This window comes from Cinclus cinclus, chromosome Z, assembly GCF_963662255.1.
Source record: "Cinclus cinclus chromosome Z, bCinCin1.1, whole genome shotgun sequence".
NCBI lineage: Eukaryota > Metazoa > Chordata > Aves > Passeriformes > Cinclidae > Cinclus > Cinclus cinclus.
The window spans coordinates 48194807-48221008 of NC_085084.1; the positions used below are offsets into that span (position 1 = coordinate 48194807).

Genomic DNA, 26202 nt, shown 5'->3' on the forward strand with positions numbered 1-26202 from the left:
TCTCTGGGCACCACTGAAGAGTCTGGCACCATCCCCTTGCACCCACCTTTGAGATATTTCTATGTGTTAATGAGATCCCCCCTCAGTATTCTCTTCTCCAAACTGAACAGGCCCAGCTCCTGCAGTCTCTCCTCATACGAGAGACGCTCCAGACCCCAAATCATCTTTGTGACCTCTCGGTTGTCTGTCTCGTCTCTCTCCTTTCGTACTGTGGAGCCGAGAACTGGACACAGACGTGTCGTCCTCACAAAGCGCCGTCCTGGAGGCTGGAGATGGCCCGAGGGCAGGGATGTCACAGCCCAAAGCCGAACTCAGCCGCCTAAACCGGGGAGGCTCCCCCTGAGTCACGCGGCTCGGGGCGAGTCCCCACGGGCACACGCAGCCTCGCGGGGGCGCGCGCGGGCGGCCGGCCGCGCGCACGGGCGGTGCCCCTTTCTAGCAACTTCCCCGTTGCGCTGCGTCATCACGGCGCGCGGCGGCTGGGCCGGGACGTTTCCGGTGTCGCGGGCGCGGGGTGAGCACTCGGCTGGAGCCGCCGGGAGCTCGCCGGCCAGGCCCCTGTCCTGTCCTGTCCTGTCCTGTCCTGTCCTGCCCTGCCCTGCCCTGCCCTGCCCTGCCCTGCCCCGCCCCACCCCACCCCACCCCACCCCGCCCCGCCTCGCCCCGCCTGCACACGACAATGTCGGACAGAGCGGAGGGGCCCACGGGGGGCTCCCCTGGCTCCCCCACCCACGACTCCGCCGGTGCCTCCGAGCCGCGAATCATCAAAGTCACGGTGAAGACACCCAAGGAGAAGGAGGAGTTCGCCGTTTCCGAGACCAGCAGCATTCGGCAGGTGAGGGGTGGTGGAGCAGGCTGAGGGGACCGGCGGGGCCACGTTGGGGCCGTGGTCGAGCGGAGCGACGCCCGGGAGGGAAGCGCCGGCCCGCGGCTCCCGCCTCCGGCAACGCGGAGCGAGGGCCCTTCCCGGTGACAAAGCAGCTTTTGCTCGGGCGGGTCGCGCCGGGCGCTGTTGGGCGAGCAGCAGCACCGATCCGGGCCAGGAGCTTCTAGCTATCTCAGGCTAGCGGGGGTAGTGGAGAAACAAACGTGCCGCCTCGTACCGTCCTCACCGACTTCTCTCTCTGTTGCACTGCAGAGAGCCGGCTTGGAAGGTGGATGTAACTCATTCGTGAAATCATTGAGTCATAGAATGGTTTGGGTTGGAAGGAGACATTTAAGATCTTCCAGTTCCACCTCCCCTGTCGTAGGCAGGGACACCTTCAGCTAGACCCCATCCAATCTGGCCTTGAACATTTCCAGGGATGGGCCATGCGCAGCTTCTCTAGGGAGCGTGTTCCAGTGCATCACCACTCCCACAATAAAGATTTTTTTTGTAATTGCTAATCTAAACCTACTCTCTTTCAGTTTGAAACTATTACACCTTGTCCTATCAGCATATGTCTTGCAAACAGTTCTGCCTCATCTTTCCTGTAAGTTCCCTTCTGGTATTGGAAGGCTACAACTGGACCACCTCAAAGCCTTTGCTTTTCTTGTTTACAAGCTGTGAGTTGTCCTGTCGAGCTGATTGGTTTTGGTGGTAGTTGTCTCACTGACTGGCTAACATGACTGTAGAAAACATATACAGTCACTTGTATCTCTGTATTTCCAATGGTTATTTTGATCTAACACTATCTTTAAAAACAGCAAGTAGGCCTTCAACTTCAGGAAGACATAGCCTTGTAGTGTGTTTGTAAAATCTGCACTCTCCTGTACTTTAATGTGCTAGTTATGGATATGGTACTTAGCATGGCACTACTGTCAGATAACCAAATTAATAGGGATTTTGTGCCTTCCTGTGAAAGTCTGTGCCCCAACTGCCTCTGTCTTGAGCTAGTGACACCTGCTGATTCATTGACACTGTTTCCTGCCAGTCTTCTGGTTTTGTAAAAGATTTGCTGTGCAAGTATTGGCTTCATATTAACTTCATTTATTTAAATTAGAAAGCAACAAATCATAGAAAAGATGCTATCAAAATGTAAAAAACCCAGAGTCTCTTGCTTGTGAAGGATGTAGACATCACTAGATTCAGAATTTCTCTCATTTTCCATAGGATTTCCCAGTTTTCTCCTTGAAATGGCTCTAAATGTGGCAACTTCATTTTATTCCACAATTTTTTTTTGGTGTCAGTAGTATTGCAGATCTCATAAAAAAAATTACATGTCTGAAAGCATCACTAATGTCTAGATACAGAACTTGACATAATTCCTTAAGTGTGAGCTGAAGGAGACTGTCTGGTTAATAGAAGCAGAAACAAAAGATGAAGCGAAGGCTCTGAAATTTCAAATATGGTGCTAGCACTTCAGCTTGACTGTCAGACTTCTGTTTCACCTAGTTGCTGTGAATAGAGAAAATGCTAATTTTTCTTTAATTTTTTGTCCTTACATCTAGATTTAGCTTTTTTGTTGTTGTGTTTGTTTGTTTTTTGTTTTTTGGTTTTTTTTCCACATCAGCATTCAGGCTAGAAGTATCCCAGACCTGAGTTTCATTGAGGTTTTCTCCAGCTGCCAATGCATTGAAGCTGCTCTCTTGTCTTCTCTAGTCCTTTGATGCTGCATCGTTGTGTGCTGTGAGCTACTCTCTGCAAGCTTGATGTAGGCATTTCTCTCAAAAGTAAAATGACTGTTTGCTTTTTGATGTTGTCCACTGTTTTCCCAGCAGTCTCAGTCTGAAAGGGGTGCTTTTCACTTCTCTCTTCGCCATAGATTTGTGAGCAACATCAATGCAGTTTTTGTAATATTCTTTGCAGTTTTGGGGCTTTTGTTTTGTTGGGATGTTTCGAAGAGAGATTCATAAACTGAATCTAACCTGAGGATTGTATTTGTCCTGAAAAGCAGTCAGCCAGTTTGGGTCCTTTCGAAATGATAAACAGATTTACTTTAGCTATGAATTTTGTAATATATTTGACTTCAATAGGTTTGTTTCAGAGTGTTGGTGGAGCTGCCAAGCTTTCAAATAAACAGTTGTCATAAACTGAAATAGTTGTACAACCTATAAAGAGCATGAATTTTTACTCAGAACAGTCATCCAAGTTTAGGGAATTAACAGAGGACATGACTTCAGATATATTTGTTGTCTGCAGATACCTTAAACTCTGAGTATTGTCTCTCTTGCAGCTGTTGTTAAAACATCAGAACTGCAGTTATAATTTAATTCCTGTGAAGTAAGATTGCCCTGCTGGGTTGACCACTGAGTTGAAGTCCCAGGCAGTGTAATAGCACTAAAAAATGCACTGTCCCCGTAGTGTGACTAATACTGGCATTTTGTCTAAAACTGCAAAAATGAGATGTTGATAAAAGTCATCAACAGTAGATGTAATGTTTCTAGAGCCAGTCTTGAAGATAGGTTAATCTCAAATACCAGGCAGGTTGTACATCTGTTCAAATGCATCTGGGATCAGCAAGTGGTTTGTGTAATTGAGATAGGTAGTCTAGTAACTCATAGACTGAAAAAAAACTCCAAAAAAAAACCACAACAACCCAGCAAAAGGAACTCCCTCAGTATATTTGTCTGGCTGACATTAGAACTTAAAGATTTGAGTTGTTTATTTCATCGCAGCCATTTCAAAATGCTGCTAGAACATGAACCTAGATTTTATAGGAAAATGTTTTGTGTCATCAGGGCTAAAAAAATTATATTTTATGTTGCTCCATTATTGTAAACCAGGTCTGCAACTTTTCTGTCAAGATTTTTTCCTGTATTGGAAGACTTAAGCAGAGTAGATTTGTTACTGTGATCCTGTATTGTGCGGCTAGAATACCGAGTATGCAGGCTAGTATGGAAAATAAACTAAATACAAAGCCACTCTGAGAGGTCAGTTGATTGCAGCTGCTGTCTGTCTTTTATTTTCTGAAAACTGTTTGATTGTGCTGAGCACAACTTGGCTCAGACCAAATATTTGTATTCTTGACTGGGTATGATACTGCTCTTGCTCAGAGCAGAGACTTAATGACTACATGGTGGGTAAAAGATGAATAACTATGAACTTGTTGACTGTAGCTGGCAGCGGTGATACTCTGGCTCACTAAAACTGTTTGTCTCTTGTCCTGTGTTTTTTTCCTTTGGTTTATTTTCTGAAGTTCATGGCAATGCAGTCTTTGCAATTTCTTGCTTAGCAGAGTTGTCTTAATGTGTTCAGTAAAGCCTCTATACAAAGAAAGAGTGTGCTCATTTTAGGAGTGACTTATACCTTCATGTTTTAGTGAATGACTTGAGTTGTTTGAGTGTTGAGGTGCTGGAACCATTTACATGGAATAACAGGTTTTTTACCTTCATCATTTAGAATGAAGAAGTTTTAGAAGAGTTGAAGCTTACTGTTACGTCTTGTTGCTATTTTAATGCCCTGTGTTTTTTGAAGTATTTGAAGTATTCATGAATTGATTACTACTAATCCAGATTTATTGTCTATGTGTGTAGCACACTGAAAGATACTGAGTTGTCCATTCTCTGACCATTACAACTCTGAAACAGAGTAACATGCCTAGCTGTGTGTTACTAACTGCTGCACCAACAAGCAGTTGGATACAGTAAATCTGCTAATTTCAGAAACTTGGGAGTTCTTGCAGAAAATGATTGTCAGTCCTTTGATTATATGAAAATTTTAGAGCAATGTCTATCAGGAAGAGTTAGTGGCATTGAGTTTAGTTCCACACAAAACAGATTAGATCCCTTTGCAGTTTTAAGGTTTTTTTCCCCCATTTTTATTTAGCTTCGACCTTTAAATAGAATATCTCTTCAGTGTGGAATACAGTTTTCATTAACAGAATATTTAACACCTTCCAAAGTGTTTTTTAAAGTAGGTGAATACAAATGTGCTTTATGCGCTAGACTAAATTACAGATAAAACCCCTGAGCTACTTATTTTTAAGTGTAAATGTATCCATTATGTTGAGACTGATTTTTGATGAGTGGAAAGCTTCTAATTTTTTTATTAAATTTTCAGTACAATTTATGGTCGCAACTTTAAATCTATAAATCCAGGGTTTCATTTTTGTGCCTGGTTCTCTCAATCCCAAATTGGTAGTCTTCTGCTTTATAAAGATCAGACAGGCATAAATGTTAAATTGTTCAAGCTTTGAGTAATTTGGTAGTGGAGCATCTTTCCTGGCTTGTGTATGCTTTTAATATTTTATGTAATGTTTTACTTTTTAAGAAACTTTACTTTATAAGATCCATTATTTTAACGTGATCCAGTTCTGTTTCACTCTTTTTTCTGTAATCTGGGGATTACTGAATGGTACAAACAAAATAGGTTGAAACTATATAATGAAGTCCAGTCTGTTCTTTGTTTCCAGCATTGTGATTCTGGTTTCTGTTGTTTTTCAGGTGTCTCAAGACACTTGAATACACGAAGCATGTAGTGTTAGGTTTTCTATTGTCTGGTGTCTCAGTGCATTGTGACATATCTGTATGATTCTTTATGGAGTCTGCCTCATTATATACTCTGATTATGCATATTTCTTAACCTTGTTTTTTTTCCCGCCTCATTTTGTGGTATCAAAATAGTTTTAGAGCAGAGGTAGGTGGTTATGTGATAGAAGAACCTTCAGAAGTAAAACTGTATTGACTTTCCTGACTATTGGCTTAGTTAGATGTAACTCAAAGGTATCAGTTATCTGACCGTAGTACTCAAAAAGTGAAAAAGTATTTTCTGATAAACAACAGGCAGACAGAGTAAAATAAGAAAATCTATTAAAGTTGTATGTGAAGTGTCTTTTGTGTAGATCCTTTTTTACATAAATGTAAGACATTGATTTTTATTTTTTGAAATATTTTTTAAAGTATTATCTATGTCAAATAGGGCTGCATTTGTTCTGTGAGTTTGTTTTGCTAAAATCCCTCACCCTCAGTCTGGGGTGTCATGCAGTTTTAGAAAATGGCCCTGTGTACAGATCAAAATTTGCCAACAGCTTATAAAACTTTAATGAATAATTAGCTGTGGTAAAGGTGTCATATAAAGAGTTTTAAAACCAATCAGTATTTCAATCTATTGGCTATAAACTTTGTCTCTGTAAAAAAAAGGTCATTGTCTGGGAGTGAAGTTGGGGTAAACTCTTTGGATTTTGTAATACATGGTGGCATGGTGTTCTGGTTTTGACTGTGATAGTGTTAATTTTCCTCTTAGTAGCCGATATGGTGCTGTGTTTTGTATTAAGTGCAAGAATAGTCTTGGTAACACACTGATTTTGGCTCTTCGGCTGAACAGTGCTGTTGTTTTTTAGGAAAGTTACTCCCTAACTCAGTGGCCCCACTGAGACTTTCCAAACCACACTGCCACTTTTTCTCTCTGCCACGTTTTCCCCTCCCTCTCCCCCCTGAGCCAGTGCTTTATTTGTCTGTTAAATAACGTTGAATGTTGTATCAATTAGTTAAGAGTTGTATAATACAACTGAGATTTTTCAAGATGAAAATGTTGAAGAATTTTCCCTTTGTACACAGCACAAAAACCTCAGTGGGTTGAGCTGAATCTTACTGTCCTGTAACTTACAGAGCTTTTTTCTCTTTTCACTCTTCTTAAGTTGTCAGTAAACCTGGAGAAGAGCGTTGGAAGCACAAAAGGTCAAGATCACAGGTCGAGATAAGAACATTTTACTGTAAACAGCAGTGAGATAAGAAAACAAATATTAACAGCAAGAATACTAATGGCAGAGGGTGCAAGAAAATCAATGATTCACACGGAAAAAACTCCCTTGGTAACAGACAATATAGGACATCTCCTTCCACCACGTTTTCTTGACCAGAGGGAACCCCTTCTCCCTGGAAGAGATTCCATTTCCCCAGCTGCTGTCAATGACTGGAGGTGGTACAGAATAAACTCGGATCCTGGCCATGCCCCCTCCTGGCTACTGTAAAAATTAACCCTGTCCTGGCCTGAGCCTGGCCTGAGCCAGGATAGTGCTCATTCTAAATGGAGTTTTTGGTTTGTGTTGCTTTGCCAGTGATCAGGTACATAACGAACTGGGAGAGGGTAGGTTGCCAAGCGCTTTTATGAAGAAGCATTGCTTCTGCAAAGGCTTGGAGAAGTGCAGTGGCTTTGTGAAGAACCCCTGGAAGGAATAGAAATGGCTAGCACTTGAGTTGTGAGTCCTTCACACTACTACGTGCTGCTGAAATTTACGCTTTATGGGTTGCTAGCCTTTTAAGCACATCAAGAATCTGACTTTGTGTTTTAAAATGTGTTTCTTTGAGTGTTTGATTTCATTGCAGACATCTGAGGAAATATTTTTTTTTTGCGAAACTAACATGGTTCATTGGCAAAGCCACCATAAGATAGTAAGTTCATTGAGACTTGAAAGACAGAGTACTCTAATATAGGAGCCTTATTTTGTGTGTTTTTTTCTAGCCATGCTTTATCTGTTGTGGGCCAAAAATGTTTATATTCCTGCTTGGAATGACAAATTCTTGTCTTCCTTCCTGTATAGTGTTCTAGAGTTGTGCAATGAAACCCTGTTTTTACTGACACACTTTAAGTCAGTCATAAGATGAGCAGGTCATGATTTATCACAAAAGGAAACCACAGCTATCAGCTGTAGCCATGAGTATATTTGGTTCCTTACTTCTTGGGTCAAGATGACCTGTAACCATTAATTCTGTTGTATAAAAGAAAGCTGGAGCTCATCAAAGTTTGCTTCTGAGTCTGCTCAGTGTGGGTGTAAGTCAGACTGGAATTCAGTCAATATGTTTAACTGTGTATGTTGTTAGGAAAGACAGTTTAAATATTATGGGCGTGTTTTGAAACAGCAGTGCCAAACAAGGTAATGCTGTTTCAAAATCTTTCTTTGTAGTAGAACTGTTTGAGGGACTGCTGGGAATGAAAACTGCAGTTCAGCCTTCTGTGTACAAACATTTGCATCCGTGTCATCCTCTGTTGTGTTCAAAACTGAGTTTCATTTGGGGAAGAGTCAGCAACCTTACTTTATTTTATGGTTGTCTAGATAAAATTGTAGCTTAATGTTTTTAAAATAGTTGAATTTTTTATGGGCCTGTTTTCTGTTACTTTCAATGGGACTTGGATCCTAATTGCCCAAGACCTCTTCCAGGTTGTTACTGTAATTTAATTTTGAAATATTACTTACTAAGCTGAGGTTGGTAAAATTTGGGAAAGTATTTTTTAATTTATTTGTTTTCTTCTTTTTATTACTGTTTCACAACATTTTGTCTTGTGACTGGATAGTAAGATTATTGCCATTGTTAGTTTTGATGTAATAAAATGAGTCAACCGAAGCTTTTGAATTATTATGTATGGTATATATAGTCAAAGGAGAAATTGAATGTAAATGCTTTTACTTTACCTGGAATAACTCTTTACCAGGTTCTTCCAAGGCCAAGTTGTCAGATAGGTGTCATAGGTTATTGTTTAAATTATGGATCTGCTCTGCAAAAGTGACAGTGGAAAACAGTATCTGGTTTAGTCAGGTGTTCTACTTCATGTGTATTCAGATGTTTGCTTTGTTAGGTGACAAAGTGTTTTCTTTGACGGGCTTGAGTAACAGTATGCATTTGTTCAGTACTAGACATCAACATTTTATGATGTCCTTTATCCATACCTTGCAAAAACCTTCAGAGGCAATCAAGTTGAGCAAGTGTAATAGAAGTGGTAGCTTGCTAAAGAGAGAATTGGGGTTTTTTTGTGTGTCTTAACATGGAACAAAAAAAGGGTGAGTTTGTTAATAATGATTATTTTAAAGTTGCTATGGAGATAAGGGTATTTGGCGTGGAATTGAGAGTACAAACAAGAATTGCTGCTGTGCTGCTAGAAAACCAATGAGCATTCTCAATATGAACAACTATACTGTTCCTGTATCCCAAAGCAAAAAAAAAGTTTATGTAAACAAGTTAACTTGAAGTAAAATGGAAATTTGGGGAAAGTGCTTCAACAAAACAAGCCTTGGATTTGTTCTAATTCATGTCCAATCTACAAGTTGCCATGCTTTGAGAAAAATGTAACATTGAATCAAGTCGCTCTAGCTAAGAATGCTTTTTATTTTTCTCCCTCAGAAAGCAAGGTCTCTGTCTAGACATTAGTCCAATGTTTCTCTCCACATATTTTTCTTATAATCATATAAAATTTGACATGATTTTACATTATTTTTAATGTATTCAGTTACTAGAGGAGTACAATGAACTAATTTCCATGAATACACTAGGTGTCAAGTATGTTGAAACATTATTTTCACAACTTTGAGTCCTTTCTTATGCCCAGATATGACTGAACACCTTTGTAATACCACAAGGTGTAGTATTATTACAATGAAAAGAACCTTGTATTTTAGAGCAATAAAGCAAATGAGCTGATATTGTTGGTTGGATTGTTACATGATAATTAAAAGGATGAGTCACCACAGTAGGAGAATTGGGCAGAAATGCTCAGCATTTCCAGCCAGTGACACTGAACTCCTTCTACTTTTGGTATTCCCAGTGGACAAAGTATCTTAACTGTAATTTACTGATGCTGTTATTTGGTTATGTGGTGCAAACCTAACGCCAAAACAACAGCAAAGTGATTTTTTTTAGAATTGCCTGAATATGCATTAATTTCCGTCATCATAACCTGTCATGGTTTAAAGCCAGCCAACAATTACCATGCAAGTGCTTCCTCATTTCTCTCCTGCCTAGTGAAATGGGAGAGAGAATTAGAAGAAAAAAAGGAAAACTCTTGAATTTATATAAGAACAGTTTAATGTTTAAAGCAACAACAGTAACAGTAATAGTAATAATGATAATAATAATGATGATAGTAATGATTGAGAGGGAGAGAGGAGTAAAAATGCAAGAGAAACAAATGATATACAGGACAGTGGCTCAGCACCCGCTGTCTGATCTCCAGCCTGTTACTGGCAATTGCTCCAGCCACGCTGCTCAAATCAGTGAAAGCAGGGATTGGGATAATGAAGAGCCATCTTATGTAGAAGATTGGGTTCAAGACCCATGGGATCTGATGAGATACATCCATGGGCCTCGAGGGAGGTGGGTAAGGATATAGCTAAGCCACTAGCCATTGTGTTTGAGAAGTTATAGCAGTTCCCCATGGGAGTTTTCCACAGAAAAGGTAAAACAGAACATTTATTTTGGGAAGGGAAATTCAGGGGAGCTGCAGGCTGGTCAGTCTTACCTCAGTGCCTGACAGGATCATGGAACAGAATTTCCTGGAAATTATGCTAAGGAAGGTAAGGAGAAGACTGGTGACAGTCAATACAGCTTCACTGAGGACAAATTTGATGGTTGCCAGTGATGGAGTTGCAGTGGTGGTGGTGGATCAGGGGAAAGTGAATGATATCATCTACCTCCAAATATGTAGAGTGTTTAACACTGTGCCATGTGACTTGTCTGTAAACTGGAGAGACAAGGTTTTGACAAATGGACTACTCAAGTGAATAACAAATGTTAAGGGTTCTCGTGAATGGCTCATTGTCCTTGGGGATCAATACATGGACAAGCACTGTTTAACAAATTTGTCAGTAACATAGTGGGATTGAGTACATCCCAACAACCTATGCCAGTCAGTGTGGTGTGAATGAGGTGCTGGGGGAAAGGGATGCCATCCTCGACAAGCTTGAGAGAAGGGCTCATGTGAACCTCATGAAGTTCAACAAGGCCAAGTGCAAGGTCCTAAACTTGGTTTGGAGCAATCCGAAATACAAATATGGGCAAGGTGGATTGAGAGCAGCTCTGAGGAGAAGGACTTGGGGGTGCTGGTGGATGAGAGGTTGGACGTGACCCAGCAATGTTCTCACAGCCCAGAAAGTTGATTGTATTCTGGGCTGCATCCAAAAGAAGCATGGCCAGCACGATGACAAGGGGGATTCTGCCCCTCTGCTCTGTTCTGGTGAGACTTCATCTGGAGTGCTGCATGCAGCTCTGAGGACCCCAGTGCAAGAGGACATGGACGTGTTGGAGTAAGCTGGGAGGAGGCCACCAAGATGATCAGAGGGCTGGAGCACATGTCCTTTGAAGACTGGCTGAGACACTTTTGTTCATCCTGGAGAAGAGAAGGCTCCAGGGAGACCTTAGAGCAGCCTTTCAGTGGCCAAAGGAGGCATACATGAAAGATGATGAGGGTTTTTTTACCAGGCTGTGGAGTGATGATATGAGGGTAATGACTTTACACTCTTTCATATTAGAAAGAAATTTGTTACTGTGATGACACTGGTACAGGTTTACCCAGAGAAGCTGTGGATGCCCCATCACAGGAAGCATTCAAGACCAGACTGGGCTTTGAGTAACCTGGTCTAATGAAAGAGGAGTTGGAACTTAGATGATCTTTACATTCCTTTTTAACAGTGTTTTTAGGTTTCTATTTTCCACATGTGTAGATGATTCTCTTCTGTCTCAGAAAAAAAAAACCACAAAAAAAACCACCCCAAAAAAGTGTGTGAAGCTCATCTGTTATTTAAGGTGTTTTTGACAGTTAACACTTAACAAGCAGCCTCTTTTTTAAGAGGTCTTGTCTGTAATGATTTCCTGATGAAATGAGAAATGTGTTTATTCACTGTGCTCTGGGCTGCAACTGCATTACATGTAGCTGTGTCATGCATTAAATGAGAAAAGCAGAGCCACCTAGGGTACAAATTTTGTCTGTGTGGAAAGGAATGTTACTTTCGACACATGGAAGGAAGGCAGCAAAAATATATCTAGGGAGTGACTATACTCATTTCCAGTAAAAGTCTAGACAGATTTATCCTGTTTGTGACATTGTATCATCAGTCCTTCAGCAATAGATGGCTTCAGTGGTGTGCGCACTTGTATGTGTGTACTTGCTAGTATGTAATTATGTGCGCATTTTACTATGTGCATACATATGGGTGTGTTTAAGTACTGTATATACTAGTATGTATTTATATCATGGATGCATGCCTGATGGAAGTCACAGTAGTCTTCAGGATAATTCAGATTTTTGTTGTCATGACTCATGTAAATAATGATCTAGGTGTGAAATTCTTCAGATTTTCTTTTCTGAATTTCCCATCTTCCTGTGGACAAAAAGAAGTTCAATAAACAAAAGTAGTTTGTGAAATACACAATATGCAGTGCAAGTGAGATAATATAGCAAATGTAAAAACAGATTGTTCTTAAAATATTTTTCAAAATTGCAGTTCAGTATTTAATTGCATAAATGTTTTTTTGGTTTTTTTGTTTGGTTTTCTTTGTTTAGTTCAAGGAAGAAATCTCTAAGCGTTTCAAGTCCCACACTGATCAGCTTGTGTTGATATTTGCTGGAAAAATTTTAAAAGATCAAGATACTTTGACCCAGCACGGAATTCATGATGGACTCACTGTTCACCTGGTTATCAAAACACAAAACAGGTAACCTTAATAACAAGTGGTCTTCTGTTTACCTCTAGAGAAGTAAAAGTAGTCTAAATTATTAATAGTTTTCTGTTGGGCAAAACTAGATTTGACTAAATCACCTTAATCAGCTCCCTAGTTACAGCTGCTTCAGGACAACAGTGAAATTATGAAATTACAATGATTATTTTGATTGTGGTTTTTGTTTGTTACATACTTTTTTTTTGTTAGTTCTGCCTGTTTTGGCTTTATAGTTGCTAGATATCATCTCTTACTGTCCGTTAATATGTGTTACGCAGATTTTCTTTTCACACATAAAAACTTCCAGTGAATCTTTTCTTTTTTTTTTCTCTTCAGTGAATTTTTTCCTTTTTTTAAACCAAGACAATCAATAAAGACTCTCTGTTTTAGTAAAACAAAGGAAGAAAATTTTTGAGAACTGCTTTAGTGTAATGAATTTATCTATCTAAATAGCATTTCGATTTTAATTTTTTTTTGTTGTTATTTTTGTTTTTGGTTTTTTTGTTACTTTGGTTTTTTTTTTGTTTGTTGGTTTTTTTTCTTTGGTAAAGAAGCATTAGAATGATGCTTAAGAAGTTGTATCAGTTAGCTATGGTGTGTGCACTTCCTGTGAAATGCCCAGAAATCCTTCCAACAAGTAGAGTGATAGATCCCTCAAAATCAGTTTGATATCAGTCAATAACATGTTCGTTCATTTAGCGCGAAAGTGGTTTTGCTCTTGTTCTACTTAGGTCTTTTCTGTTCATGGTGAGGATCCCCTCTGATGTGAAAATGTCATATGTTGAAGGAAAGAGCATGGAGTGTAGGAGAGAACAGAAATAGGCTTTCCCTTTCTAGGCTTTACCAAGACACAAAGGCTGGCTAGTAACATTAGCATTTAATACAAATTCTTGTTGAAATTCATAGCATTAACATTAAATGTAGGTACCTTTTGAAATTGATACCTTCGGTTCTATATTCATGTGCTGGAAGAATTATTTTCTCTGTCCTGGAGTCAAAATACATGTTTGTGTTGTCAGAGGTCTCCCTTTTCTGCCCTGTGCTTCTTCCACCTGAAATGGAAGCTGATACAAGCCATACCAATCTTGAATACAGTATTAGGTAATACTGCAGTTCTGGTCCTTATGCATCTGAATGAGTATTTTGCTGTTGCTTTTTTATTTTTTTTTTTTTCATTTTTTGCTTTTTTTGCCTGCAATCTTGAGTGTGGCAGAGAGGCATCACAAGTAAGTATTAGCAGGATACTTTTGACTTGCACAGTCTTCAGAAGGCTTATAGTTCAGACCTGGTAATAGCTATGCATACCAAAATACCACTGTCAGCCTCTTGGACCTTCTTGCACTTTGCTTCTGAGTAGAGGAACCCCCAGGAACACAAATGTCAAATGTGTGGCTTTTTGGGAATTTTCAGTGTTCCTGCATCTGTCTTATCAGCATTGAACTCTATGTCTTCACTAGTGTTTCCCTTTTTAGAATCATTTTAGAAGGGTGTATTTCTACTATCTGCAGAATGTTTTATTCATGTCTGGGAAAACGAAGTATGATCCTTTGCATGTACCTGTGCTCTCTTCAAATGATGCATTAAAGTTTTCACCCACTAGCTTTGCTTGAATAAACTAAAAACATGCTAAAAACTGCTGGAGGGAATGAAAATCACATCCGAGAAGATATAGCATTGTCTTGAAATATCTCAGTAGTATTCTTGCTAAAATGTCTATATTTTATGCTTGTCTCGGAGGATGAGATTTAAACCCTGCTAGTGTGACATGGAATATGCTGAATTTTGGCCATGAGTATCAAGAATTGTTTCCAGCTGCTTTACCCTCTGCCATTTACTTTTCTGTTGACTGTTGCTGTTACTGTTGCTGCTACGTATCTGAATAAGTGAAAGTTCTTTTCCAGAACTGGATCTGAAGATGATCTTTTCTATGTTAGGTGTGTAATTTCAAAATAGCAATCTTTATATATCCCAGCCAATCCTTGTTAAAAAGATTACTTTTTTTAGTGTGCTACTTTTTCCAGAATGCTACAGACTTTCAGTGAAATCTTGTAACCTGTTTTCTACAATGACACAGTAGCAGTAGGTGATAAACAATGGGCAGTAAAGATACATTGAATTTCTGAATAGAGTTCTAGGGCAACAGGACCTAGAACACAATTTATTCACAAGTTCCAGGGGGAAACGTAATGTCAGTGGGTATAAAAGACCATATGCACTTGACAGGAATATTGCTGAAAAGACTGGAGACCAAAAGGCTTGACACTCAATGCACCATTATCATCAGATTTGCTCCCTATTTGCATGGGAGCACTATTGAACTGCAAGTTTTTGTCATCTCCTTTCCTGTCATGCTTTTGAGAGTTGTTCATGTCTATTGCATGAAGCAGTATAATTGCTTGTCAAAATAGTTTTTCAGTTGAAAATACAAATAGAATTTTATGTTTGTTATTTTTCTTTTGCTTGTGGAGGAAAGCTATGTTTTCTAGATGAAAGGAAACCCAGTACCTCTAGCAGGAGAATCACAATCAGTATATAATCTATAATCTTTCTCATTCAAGTTACAGCTGCTTGGCTATTTAGAGTCATCTTGTGTTCAAAGTTTGCAGTTGCTGATAATGAAGTTAACAAACTCTTAGAAACCTCAGTAGAATCTCTGCATTTAAGATATCTTTCTGACTTTTTTGTATGGTTGGGGTTTTTTTTCTGATGTTTCCTTAAGTGGAGCAAGTGCAGAGTTGCATTGTAGGAGAAAGTTCACAAGGTAAACTGAAGTATGGAGTCTGGTGTACTGACAAGTTCTCTAATCTTTTTGTTAAGTTTAAATTCATAGTTTTTAAGGTATTTTATTCTGTAGTACTGCAAATACAAGCATTTATTGATTGTTAAACCACAGTGGAGAATTGATTTGGATTTCAGAGTAGTCTCTTTTCTCCAGAACAGAGAGGCCAGGTTAGCTTTATTCAAGATGAGTTCCTTGGTCTCTTTTACTACATGGTAACATCTGTCTTTCTGCCTGCAGTAGAAGGGTGTGGTGAAGGCAGCCTGGGCAGCCTTTAGTGCCTGTGCTAAATTATGCTGGCTTTAGCTCCATGTGATTTTGTTATCAGCCTGTTTTTGACATCTGAAAGGTTATTGAGAGTCTGAGATTTGTCTTCTAATAAAATGTGACATTAACTGAATTTCACATTCAATAAAACATGCTATTAGAGATGTGGCATGAAATAAATTCCAAGTTAAATTTGTCAGGCTTTATTTCTTCAAGGTGTGGGTGTGTTATCAATGGTATGTGAGTGTAGTGAAATAAGACATGGATCCTTAAAGCACGATGAGGACAGAGAATTTCCAGGCATATGAGAAAGTAGTGATGACTGTAGTGATACCTATCTGTTTTTTCACTATTTGAAACTGCTGTTAATAAAAGCTGGTGACATGATGGGTATCTGAGAAAGATTTATTACAGGAAGCCTCCTGGGGGTAACTGGATTTTGACCAAGAATCAAAATGTAATTTAAGATTCTTAAGTATAATACTATAGCTACATTTAATGAGACTCTTAAAGTAACGTGTTGCACTCTATAAAGTTTTAAAATTGCTTTTTTAGATCACAAGACCACCCAACTCAACAGGCAAATACCACTGGGAGTACTGCTACCACAACAACATCAAGCAGTAGCACCTCAACGACAACATCAACAAATAGTAACCCCTTTGGCTTGGGTAAGAATATTTGTTAGGTAACATGGTGGGTATCTTCTCTTGGATTCAGGTCATTGTCCCCAAAGCTTTATTACAATGTGGACAGAATCTGAAAAGCAAATTCCAAACAAATGCATCAGCCAAAAAACTGATTACATATATGTATTGCATTATCTGTAGAAGGTCTCTGATCAGTCAGTTACCAGAGCAGAGTTGTTTCATTAGTTTTATGTAGAATCACAAAATGGTTTGGGTTGGAAGGGATAGCTTTAAAGGTGACCTAGTCCAGCCTATGTGCAATTAGCTGGGACATCTAAAACCTGGTAAGTTGCTCAGAGCACCATCCAACCTGACCTTGAATGTTTCCAGAGGTGGGGCATCTGTCACCTTCTTGGATAAACTGTGCCAATGTTATACCACAGACTTCAGATTTGTTTCACATTCAGTGGCAAGGTGCTACTGATGTTTTATTTTGGCACTATCGGTAATGAAATTCCTTCCAGTGTCCTTGTACTTCTTAAAAATGCATCTGAGTTCCTGTTACCTGAATACAGATGAATCGTAGAAGTTCAGACCTGTAACATGAAGCCAAGATCAGCAATAAAAGCAACAAAATTGCTGCTAATCTTACAAATAAGTATTTCTCAGTTTTCAAGTCTGATAGTATTATTAGTCTTCATTTCTGTGCATGAGGAAGCTGCAGCCTATTGACTTAAAAATTATAACCTATTTCCGTACTTGTGGTGGGGTTTTGCTTAAATTTTTTTTTTTTTTTGCATTTGGGAGTGGGAAGAGGTAGAATCGGAAAAGCCTATTATAGTAAGCAGATGATTTCCTATGTTTAAATGGTTTTCGCTTTCTAGTACATTCTGAATTTTTTTATTTGGATTCAGCAAAGCACAAAAATTCAAAACACAATTAGCTCTCAGTGCACTACTACCAGAAGGAACATAGGATCTGCTTTTAATTAGAATAATTTTAAGTAGAATAACTTTTAATTACTTCTATTGGGAGTTCTCTCATGGTTATAGTCTAACCAAGAGGAGACAGATAAATGATTGTTACAAATGTGATTAAGTGTTGCTGGAGGGGGTGGGACATAGACACAATGCCCGCAAACTCAAACATTAATTTTATCTTGGCTTTGGAAAATGAGACGAAAATTTGTTAGAATTATAACAAATCTTATTTAAGAATAAAGTTTGTTGAATTTTTAGTTATGTGTCTTGTTATTTAAGAAAGTGAACTCTTAATGAGTAACTCCTGAACAGCCTTGCAAAAGATGGGACTTTCCATTCATTTTCATTATTTTGAAGTATGCGATATGTTCAAGTATTTTGTATTTAGAAAGAATCTGGATGTGATTGGAAGCATAGTTAGTAACATTTTTTTCATCCTCTTAAAGGTGGCCTTGGTGGTTTGGCAGGCCTTAGTAGCCTGGGCTTAAATACTTCAAACTTCTCGGAGTTGCAAAGTCAGATGCAACGACAACTTATGTCCAACCCGGAAATGATGGTTCAGATAATGGAGAATCCATTTGTTCAGAGCATGCTTTCAAATCCTGATCTGATGAGGCAGTTAATTATGGCTAACCCTCAAATGCAGCAACTGATACAGAGAAATCCAGAAATCAGTCACATGCTGAATAATCCAGATATAATGAGACAGGTATGTAGAAAGATCTATTAGTTCATGACTTGTGAATCTGCTGTTGCTGTAAACAACAGAACAGGAATTGGATGTGCTGAGTGGAGTGTGTAAACATTCTTGAAGTATTCAAAATCCTTAAAAGGTTACCATAGACAACCACTATCTACAGTTCTCATTGTTACTGTCCAAAATAGACTGATACTTCAGAAAATCTGCAGCATAGTTTTTGAAAGGCATTGAATATTGTAGTCATGTCTTCTGAGGCTAGAACTAAATGTAGTTTTCTGCCCTTGAAACCTGTTGTCTAGCCAGAATTTTTACCATAAGTAGTAATTCTCCAAAATGCTGCATATTTTCATGGTATCTCATGGTGAGTACTTCTAAATGGTTTTTTAATTGAAGACAAGCAAGGTATGTTGAGTGGCAAAATGTATCAAAACCTGAAGAGACCAGTAGATGCTTATGAAATTGCATGTATTTATTTTAAATTTCATACTATGGGCTGCCTGTTGTAGTGATGTTAGAAATAGTAAGAATTTTGGTAGAATGCTGGCTAAATACCGAATTGTGTTGACTCACACTGAGCTGACAGATTGATTCAGTTTTAATCATAATTTTTAACTGGTTTATACAGAGATAACAGAGATATTGCCAAATGCTAACATTTTCACTTTAGAATGGATTTCTTATTAATACAGATTAAACGTTCCACTTCTCTAGACACTAGAACTTGCTAGAAACCCTGCAATGATGCAGGAAATGATGCGAAACCAGGACCGAGCCTTGAGCAACCTTGAAAGTATACCAGGGGGATACAATGCCTTGCGGCGTATGTACACAGACATTCAGGAGCCAATACTGAATGCAGCGCAGGAACAGGTGAGAAAAGATTACAAATTACACAGAGAGGAAATACTTGGGCTTTTTTTAGATAAAATAATTTAAGTAATTTAAATTTCCAGATGTTTACTTGACAAAACAGTTCTTGAAACTTGAATTGCTATGTAGCCTTTTACCCTTGAGAAGAAAGAGCTTTAAAAAGCCTATGTTCTTCTGAGCCTGGAGAAATACAGCTATCACTTTGTGTGATTGAGAAGCTATTTTGAAGTTAATAGACTTGTTTGTTACTTAATTTTTAATTCCTTTAATTCATTGCCTTAAGATTTGGAGGTCCAATAAAATCCTTTTAAGGGTGTGTTTAGTAACTTTCAACTGAGAAGAACAAAAGACTTTAAAGTCAGAAATCAGTATGCAATACACAGTTTTACTGTGATCAAAATACAGTGCAGTAGCAACACCACTTTCAAAAACAAATGTGATAGAAGTTTTTGGGAGGGTCCTAGTATCTCTGTGTTAATATCTTTTCACAGTATTTACATTTAATGACTGTAGAATGGTGAGCATAACTGATTAAAAGCCATGAATGTTGATTTTCATGTATGATTTAGAAATTCGTAGATAAGTGTTTGCTTTCCTTTGTAGTTTGGAGGTAATCCGTTTGCTTCTTTAGTAAGCAATGCATCAGCAGGAGGGGATAATCAACCATCTCGTACGGAAAATAGAGATCCTCTACCAAATCCGTGGGCTTCTCAGCCCAGCTCACAGACTTCCACAGCAAATACTGGCACTAGTGGTGAGAGCAGTGGCAGCACTAATGCTGAAAATAGCACCTCTGGCACTACAGGACAGAGCTCAACTGGACCAAATTTGGGACCTGGGCTTGGAGGTGTGTTTGTTACTGCAATTGTTTGTATTTGCACATACTTGAAAACTTGCTGAAATTATTCTTTCATTGGGAAGAGAGTTTTTGATTCAGTTTTTATTGCTATTTACTTTTGTAGAACATTTTACTGTTATCAAAATCCTCTGAAGAAAATTAGGAAAAATAAAAAAAGAAAAATAATCTGAGTGATAATAATACTTATATTCTACCTTAAAATAACAAAGGTAACAAATCTGTAGATGAATTGTGGTATTTTTTTTCTGTTCTAAGGCAAATGGCAAAACAGCTAATAATGTGGATAGTTGAAGGAGTGTGTGTTGGGTACAATGTCTGTCTTAACTTCTAGGGTAGATGTGTCTGTATAAGCAGAACCACACTGAGGTAAATTTCAGGGTCTTAAACTCATTAAAACCAAGTGGTTATATTCTGGCTTTAGATAGTCTACTTTGATGGTAGTCAGGATTCTTACTAAAGTGCCCTTTAACTTTTCTTTAAGCTGGTATGTTCAACACACCAGGAATGCAGAGCTTATTACAGCAGATAACAGAAAACCCACAACTTATGCAGAATATGTTGTCTGCACCCTACATGAGAAGCATGATGCAATCATTAAGCCAGAATCCTGACCTTGCAGTACAGGTAAATTGCATTTGGTATAGTAATATATTGTGTGTATTAAAAGTAAAAAAAAAACAAAAAAAACAAAAAAAAAAAAAAAAACCCAAAAGCTCAACAATTGCCAGTGGCAAATGGGCAAGTTTTTAATGTTAATTCCTAACTCACTGAAATTACCTGCTTACTTTCAACAATTTGTTGCAGTGAGTTTCTTCAATTTGTATTTGGATATCATACCTGACATGCTTCTAAAATAACTTGTGGGGTTGTGTATGTTTTGTACAGCCCTGAACTTGTGATCCAGCATTAGAAACAGACAAAACAAGTTCTCTGGTTATAAATCAAGGTAGAGCTAACAGTAAATAAAAAGCTCCACTAGTGTGGGAGAAGTGAAGGGAGGGGACTTGGTGCCATATCTAGATATAATTCTGGCTTTAATTTCTCATTTGTGACCTGTGCTCACTGTAAAAATGGAGGTGTTGTTTTATGAATGATGTTGTAAATCTGCTTTCAATTTTTATTTATAAAGTGGTAATATTGAAAGTCAAATTCTGAACTGAAATTGAAAAAAATATTATCTCTTCTGTTTTAAATACTTACTTGGAAATATCCTTGACTTCAGGTGATATTTACAGTAAATCTATTTCTTAGATTTGTAGAGGAGGCTGAACAGAAAAGGATTTTCTTGTAATACTTGGCATTACTGCCTCATGTAATCTTCCTCACTGTATCTGGAAGTCCATTCACTTACAAGATGAAAAACCCAACAAAGCAAAAGCAAAACAAACAAAAAAGACAAACACCCCTAGAAAGTTTTGGCCAAAGAAGTAGATTATTATTATTGTGTGAAGTAATTTTCATAGACTATTACTGTATTATCAGTAGTTGTTTTAAAACCTCTAGTGGTTTTTTACTGCTTGATCTTTGAAATTAAATATTTTTGTCCCATAGATGATGTTGAATAATCCTTTATTTGTTGGAAATCCTCAACTTCAGGAGCAAATGAGACAGCAACTTCCAACTTTCCTTCAGCAAGTAAGATGAGATACTAGCTCTTAATAAAGGTCTTCAATTTGATGAGCAGTATTTTTAGTGAACTGGTACCTGTCTTTGATTTGGTTTATAGCTAGGTTCTGTAATATATTCTCATTAGCTAGATAGTCCCTTGATAGTATTTTTGCTAGTGTCTCCATCTCTTTCAAAAGTTAAACCTGACTGTTGTCTATGACTAGCACAACCATTAAGATTTGTTCTTGCTTAGAAGGAATAAATGCTCTTACTGCACACCAGCCAGAAAATGCCTGTTTGTTTCACAAATTAAAGAGAGTAGTACTTTTCACACTACTAGATAAACTTTCAGCATGCTTTTCTCATGCCTCTTCAAACCTGCCTTAAATATTTGAAAAGTGGTCCTAGAGCATGTCTTGAAAGACTGAAGCCATTAGCTAATGTAAAAGAAGTGGGTTCCAAAGTCTTTCCTGGACAGACTGCTCTATCATTCTTTTCTGCTAATACCAACATTGTGTTTGCAGCCCTGGTATCTGCTTGGTATTAGTTGCTACTGTGTTCTCTAAGTAGAAGCGAACAAAATTTTTGTAGGATTTGAAAACCTAATCCACTGCATGTGTTCTGTCATTAGGCAGTCCTTGCAAATCAGTGTAAATATGAATTGTCGAGATCTGAGTACACACAGGAGGTTTTATGAGTAAAATAATGAGCACATATATGAATTGCAGTAGCATGTTCTGTGTTCAGAAGATACTGTTTATATTGTTTGAACCACATGAATATAGTGTTTCCTATTGCCACTGCATTGTAATGACTCAGTAGTATCTGAGGAGCTAGTACTACACTGACATTTTGAAATGTGTGAGCAATTGGTAATTAATGAAGGCACAGTAGTAGGAATCATATCTGTTTCCTTTGTGTATCTCCCTCTATTGTCACTTTGGAATTTATCTGCAGAAATAGTTCTCTGTTGTATTCGCTGTCTAAAGTTAGATGATTAACAGCATCAGTAGGTGAGGTGTGAAGTGGAGAGATATCTGGATATTCTCAGAATGTTGGTAATATTTCAATTTATATTTTCTTGCTTATCTACCTGTGTTTATATTATGGGACTGGGAGACAGAAACCATGGAATCTGCATAATGGAAGGCATCTTTTGCAATTAAGGGCAATTGCCCAGCAGAACTAGGGAAGAATGGCTGCTACTGGAATTAATAACATTAATTGAGATGAGATCCAGGTCAGCTAAGTGCTCTAAGGATTGTTGGGCCACCATTTATGTAAGACAGCTTCAAATATCAGACAGTAAGTTATGATTTAAATATTTTCATAAAGTAGTTCCAGCAGCTTTTTTTTGGAGACCCCGAAATGTTTACCTCCTTCAATTTGAGTAATCTTTTCCATCTACTGTACATTTAGTTATTAGTTGATTTTTAGCTATCATGAAGACAAAAGTCCAAGAGATGAATGGAGAATATTAATTGCTCTTCTAAAGTCTCTTTAGACATTCAGATGAAGAGTTCTTTGTGTCCTATTCTGCAGTTCGACTCTGCACCAGAGGAAGTTTCATCTTAATCTGTGATTTCTGCATTAATCAAATATAGTTTTTCAGCAAAAGTAATCTGGTACAGTTGCCAGGGGAAAACTGCTGAGATTAGTAAACCTATCTGCTCTTTGGTCTGATTACCAAAACTGTGTTACTCGTATCTGAGATACTACTTTTCACTTACCTGTTGCACCTCTATGCAAAGGTGAACATAAAATGCTAGTTTTGAGTTTATGTCTAACATAATAAGGTTTTTGGATGTTTCATTTCAGAAATGAAAAGGATTTACCTTCTAAATTATTTGATTATGTCAAAGTGAAATTGTAATTGAAGTCATAGTAAACTGAGAACCCTTGAATATTATACATTTGCTTACTGATATATTTTGTAGTGTGTTTTACATTTCAGGTGTAAGAGCACTACAGATAATAAGATATGTACAAATAGTCACAATCAAATTCCTGTGATCTGAAATTAGATAGGGGAAAGGAGTTTAGTACTTAGGTATTTACTGGTCAGGTTTCATCATGTTCAGCATTGTTGCTTAACTGGTTTTATGGTATAGGAGACTAATTCCAGAATAACGTACTAACACAGTCTTGTGGCCTTGAAAATTGAGATGTGTAATGAAAAATACTTATCCTTGTATAATTCTTGTTAGAAAGTTCATTGATCACCTTCTATGGAAGTTTTCTCACAGAAGAAAAAAATAACTGAAGGATTTAATGTAATATTCAACTACAAAATCAAAAGCCAAGTTCTGAAATTGTGTTAGATTCTGTAAGATATCTAGCAATAGAAATTACCTTGGAACATCTACATATAATGAAAAGTTTCTCTCCTCTTAGATGCAGAATCCTGACACTTTATCAGCTATGTCAAACCCCAGAGCCATGCAGGCTCTTCTACAGATTCAGCAGGGCTTGCAGACATTAGCAACAGAGGCACCGGGGCTTATACCAGGGTAAGAATTCATCTTAAACATTTGGACAATCCCTTGTGTTGTTCATTCTTTTTAGATTTAGAGATTTATATAGTCTTTATTAAAGGTTCGTGCTCTTGCCTTTTTTAGTTTAACTAAACTTGTTTTAGAATCTGTCACATCTGTCTGCTGTGCAATTCTAAACAGTGATAACTCTGGTCTTTGTCTCAGTATTTTACTCAAATTGTTATCATCTCTTTGACAGAATTTGTACCCACTAATTAATGAGGAGAGACAGACTAATGTTTATTATTCAAGTGGTGTATGTATTTTTCTGTAATTTTTACAGATTTAATCCTGGTTTGGGTGGAGTGGGAAGCAGCGGAGCACCTACAGCATCCACTGTACCTAGTTCTGTTTCCACTGAAAATACGAGTCCAGCTTCAGGAGCTGCTGAACCTGGTCACCAGCAGTTTGTCCACCAGATGTTGCAGGCACTTGCTGGTGCAAATGCTCAGGTAAAGTACATCATTATTTTCTAGGTATTTTTACTTTTATTCTTAACTGTAAAACACTGGAAAGAAGACAGATAGTTGAGGGGAGAGCCCACTAGATGCTTCTGGTCAAAGGTCAGTAGAGGAGGCTTAGAAGTGCTATTGCAGCTGTGCAAGTAAATACTGAAAAAACATCCCCTGTCCTGATTAAAAGCATGCCTCTGAAGGTCATAACATTGAGACAATGCAGAATTTTGCCAAGCATTTGTGTAAAAAGGATCTTCCTATAAAGTACGGTTAACAGTTTGCCTTAGACTCAAGCTTTCTAACAATCAGAATTTTTGGTAATTTTAGTTAACAAGTATTTGTGAGTGTTACAAAAGAGGTGATCTTTATGTTGAGGAAAAATAAAGCCTGTGATATTCAAGATTGCTGACAACAACATAATCTTTGCTGTTCCACATTGCTAGGTTCAACTCTGTTTTGTTTTAAAAAAACACCTCTATGCATATCTTTGAGAAACTGTTCATGGGACATGCATGTACCCAATTTAATTTGAATCCTCCTCTATCAGTTTTTCGTGGAGTTCAGGAATGTTATATAAGTGTAGATAATTCAACAGTGCTGACCTGTTAAAAAAATTTCTTCAATTGCTATTTGAATTTGTCTGAATATATTTTTTGGAACTTGAAAAAGATGTAGTCAAAAATTTGAAAAGACAGAGTGGTGTGGAAACCACCTATGTTTAAATTCTGTATTTTGCTAAATATATATTATGCTTTTATAGTTTGAAATTTTGTTCTTAGCAGTTACAAAATCCAGAAGTTCGATTTCAGCAACAACTGGAGCAGCTGAGTGCAATGGGCTTTCTGAACCGTGAAGCAAATTTACAAGCACTAATAGCAACAGGAGGAGACATCAATGCAGCAATTGAAAGGCTGCTTGCCTCTCAGCCTTCATAGCAGTGTTTCTTTTAACTTGAAAAAATGTAATTTATTTTTGATAACAGCTCTTTAATCTTTCAAATTGCTTTATTTCCTTCTGACTCTTGGGATTGTCGTAACTAAAATCAGTCTGATGCATTTGTTATAACTAAAATCAGGCTGATGCATTTGAAGGTGGAGCGCAGTAGTTTTCTTCAGACAGTGGGAATGAATGCATTTTCACTTTTGAGTGCATCAGTTATTTTGTTCAGCATTATTTGTGATTTTTTCGAAACAATATCAGCTTTCACAGTTGGATGAACAAGTTTCGTCTGACCTACAAATGGCCAATATATTTACTACTTAAACAGTATCCTTCAATAGTAATTTATGTAGATTACACATTGAAAAGGAAACAAATTAATTGAAGCTGTGGGTACCAATACTGCTTATTGTGATTTTGGCATGGTTTTTCTCTTCTTGACTAGCAAAATGCTGGAAGATTTATACCACCTGAGTAATCTACCATCTTTTGCTTTGATTTGTATAAAGTATGAACACAGTATATACAACAGAGACAGCTCATTTTTAGAGATTTACACAATACAATAGAGTGAAATTGTAAGTAAAGAAAAACAAACAAAAAACACAAACCCAGCAACAAAACCCCACCAAAAAAAAAAAAAAAAAAAACCAAAACAAAAATAGGATAAAAAAAGTTGTAGGACTTGAATTTGGTGTAGAATTGCCCAGGATCTTTGGCAACTATCTGAGAAGAAATGCTTAAGCAACTTCAGTTAAATATACTAGAATTACTGTTCTGGTTGTCTCTTTACATTTAACTGTACAGAAACTTGCATTATAACATTTTCTCAATATTCACAGATGAACTGTAAATTACTTTTATCATTGTCCAAATTAAAGATCCATGGCCTTGTGCTCTGGAATTGCTTCTATGGCTATTTGGCTTGTTCCACTGAGATTTTTACATGTATTCTGATTTGTAATTGGGGAAATTACTTCTCTTCATGGTCATGTGATACTCTTAATTACTTTTAACCACCAAGTAAAAAATTACTGTATAGCTTTTGAGTTTCTATTGGTAGTTACTTCTCTTGTGCACAGGTAATAAATGAATTTAAAAAATCTTTAAGCATCTTGTTTCAGTGTGTTTGCAGTTGATCATTGCGTAAAAATCAAGATGACAGTACATCTTGAGAGCATTTGAGTGAGCTCAAGCTCTGGCAATACTTACCAGCTCTGCCCTGAAACTAGTAAAC

General features: G+C 37.7%; 1 protein-coding gene across 4 annotated transcripts; it reads left to right on the plus strand.

Moving 5' to 3' along the window:
* Positions 1-660: 660 nt before the first annotated feature.
* On the plus strand, positions 661-26070 carry UBQLN1 (ubiquilin 1). Of its 4 annotated transcripts, none has more exons than XM_062513010.1 (11): positions 661-835; positions 12191-12342; positions 15947-16062; positions 17447-17709; positions 18412-18570; positions 19174-19417; positions 19911-20053; positions 20981-21064; positions 23432-23547; positions 23855-24023; positions 24787-26070. In XM_062513010.1, exons 1-11 carry the CDS (start codon positions 680-682, stop codon positions 24877-24879), a joined length of 1695 nt encoding a protein of 564 aa, XP_062368994.1. In that variant the 5' UTR covers positions 661-679; the 3' UTR covers positions 24880-26070. The 4 variants fall into 4 exon arrangements, with proteins under 4 accessions (XP_062368994.1, XP_062368992.1, XP_062368993.1 ...); XM_062513008.1 differs by having other exon boundaries at positions 24806-26070; XM_062513009.1 differs by having other exon boundaries at positions 24809-26070.
* The last annotated feature ends 132 nt before the right edge of the window (positions 26071-26202 follow it).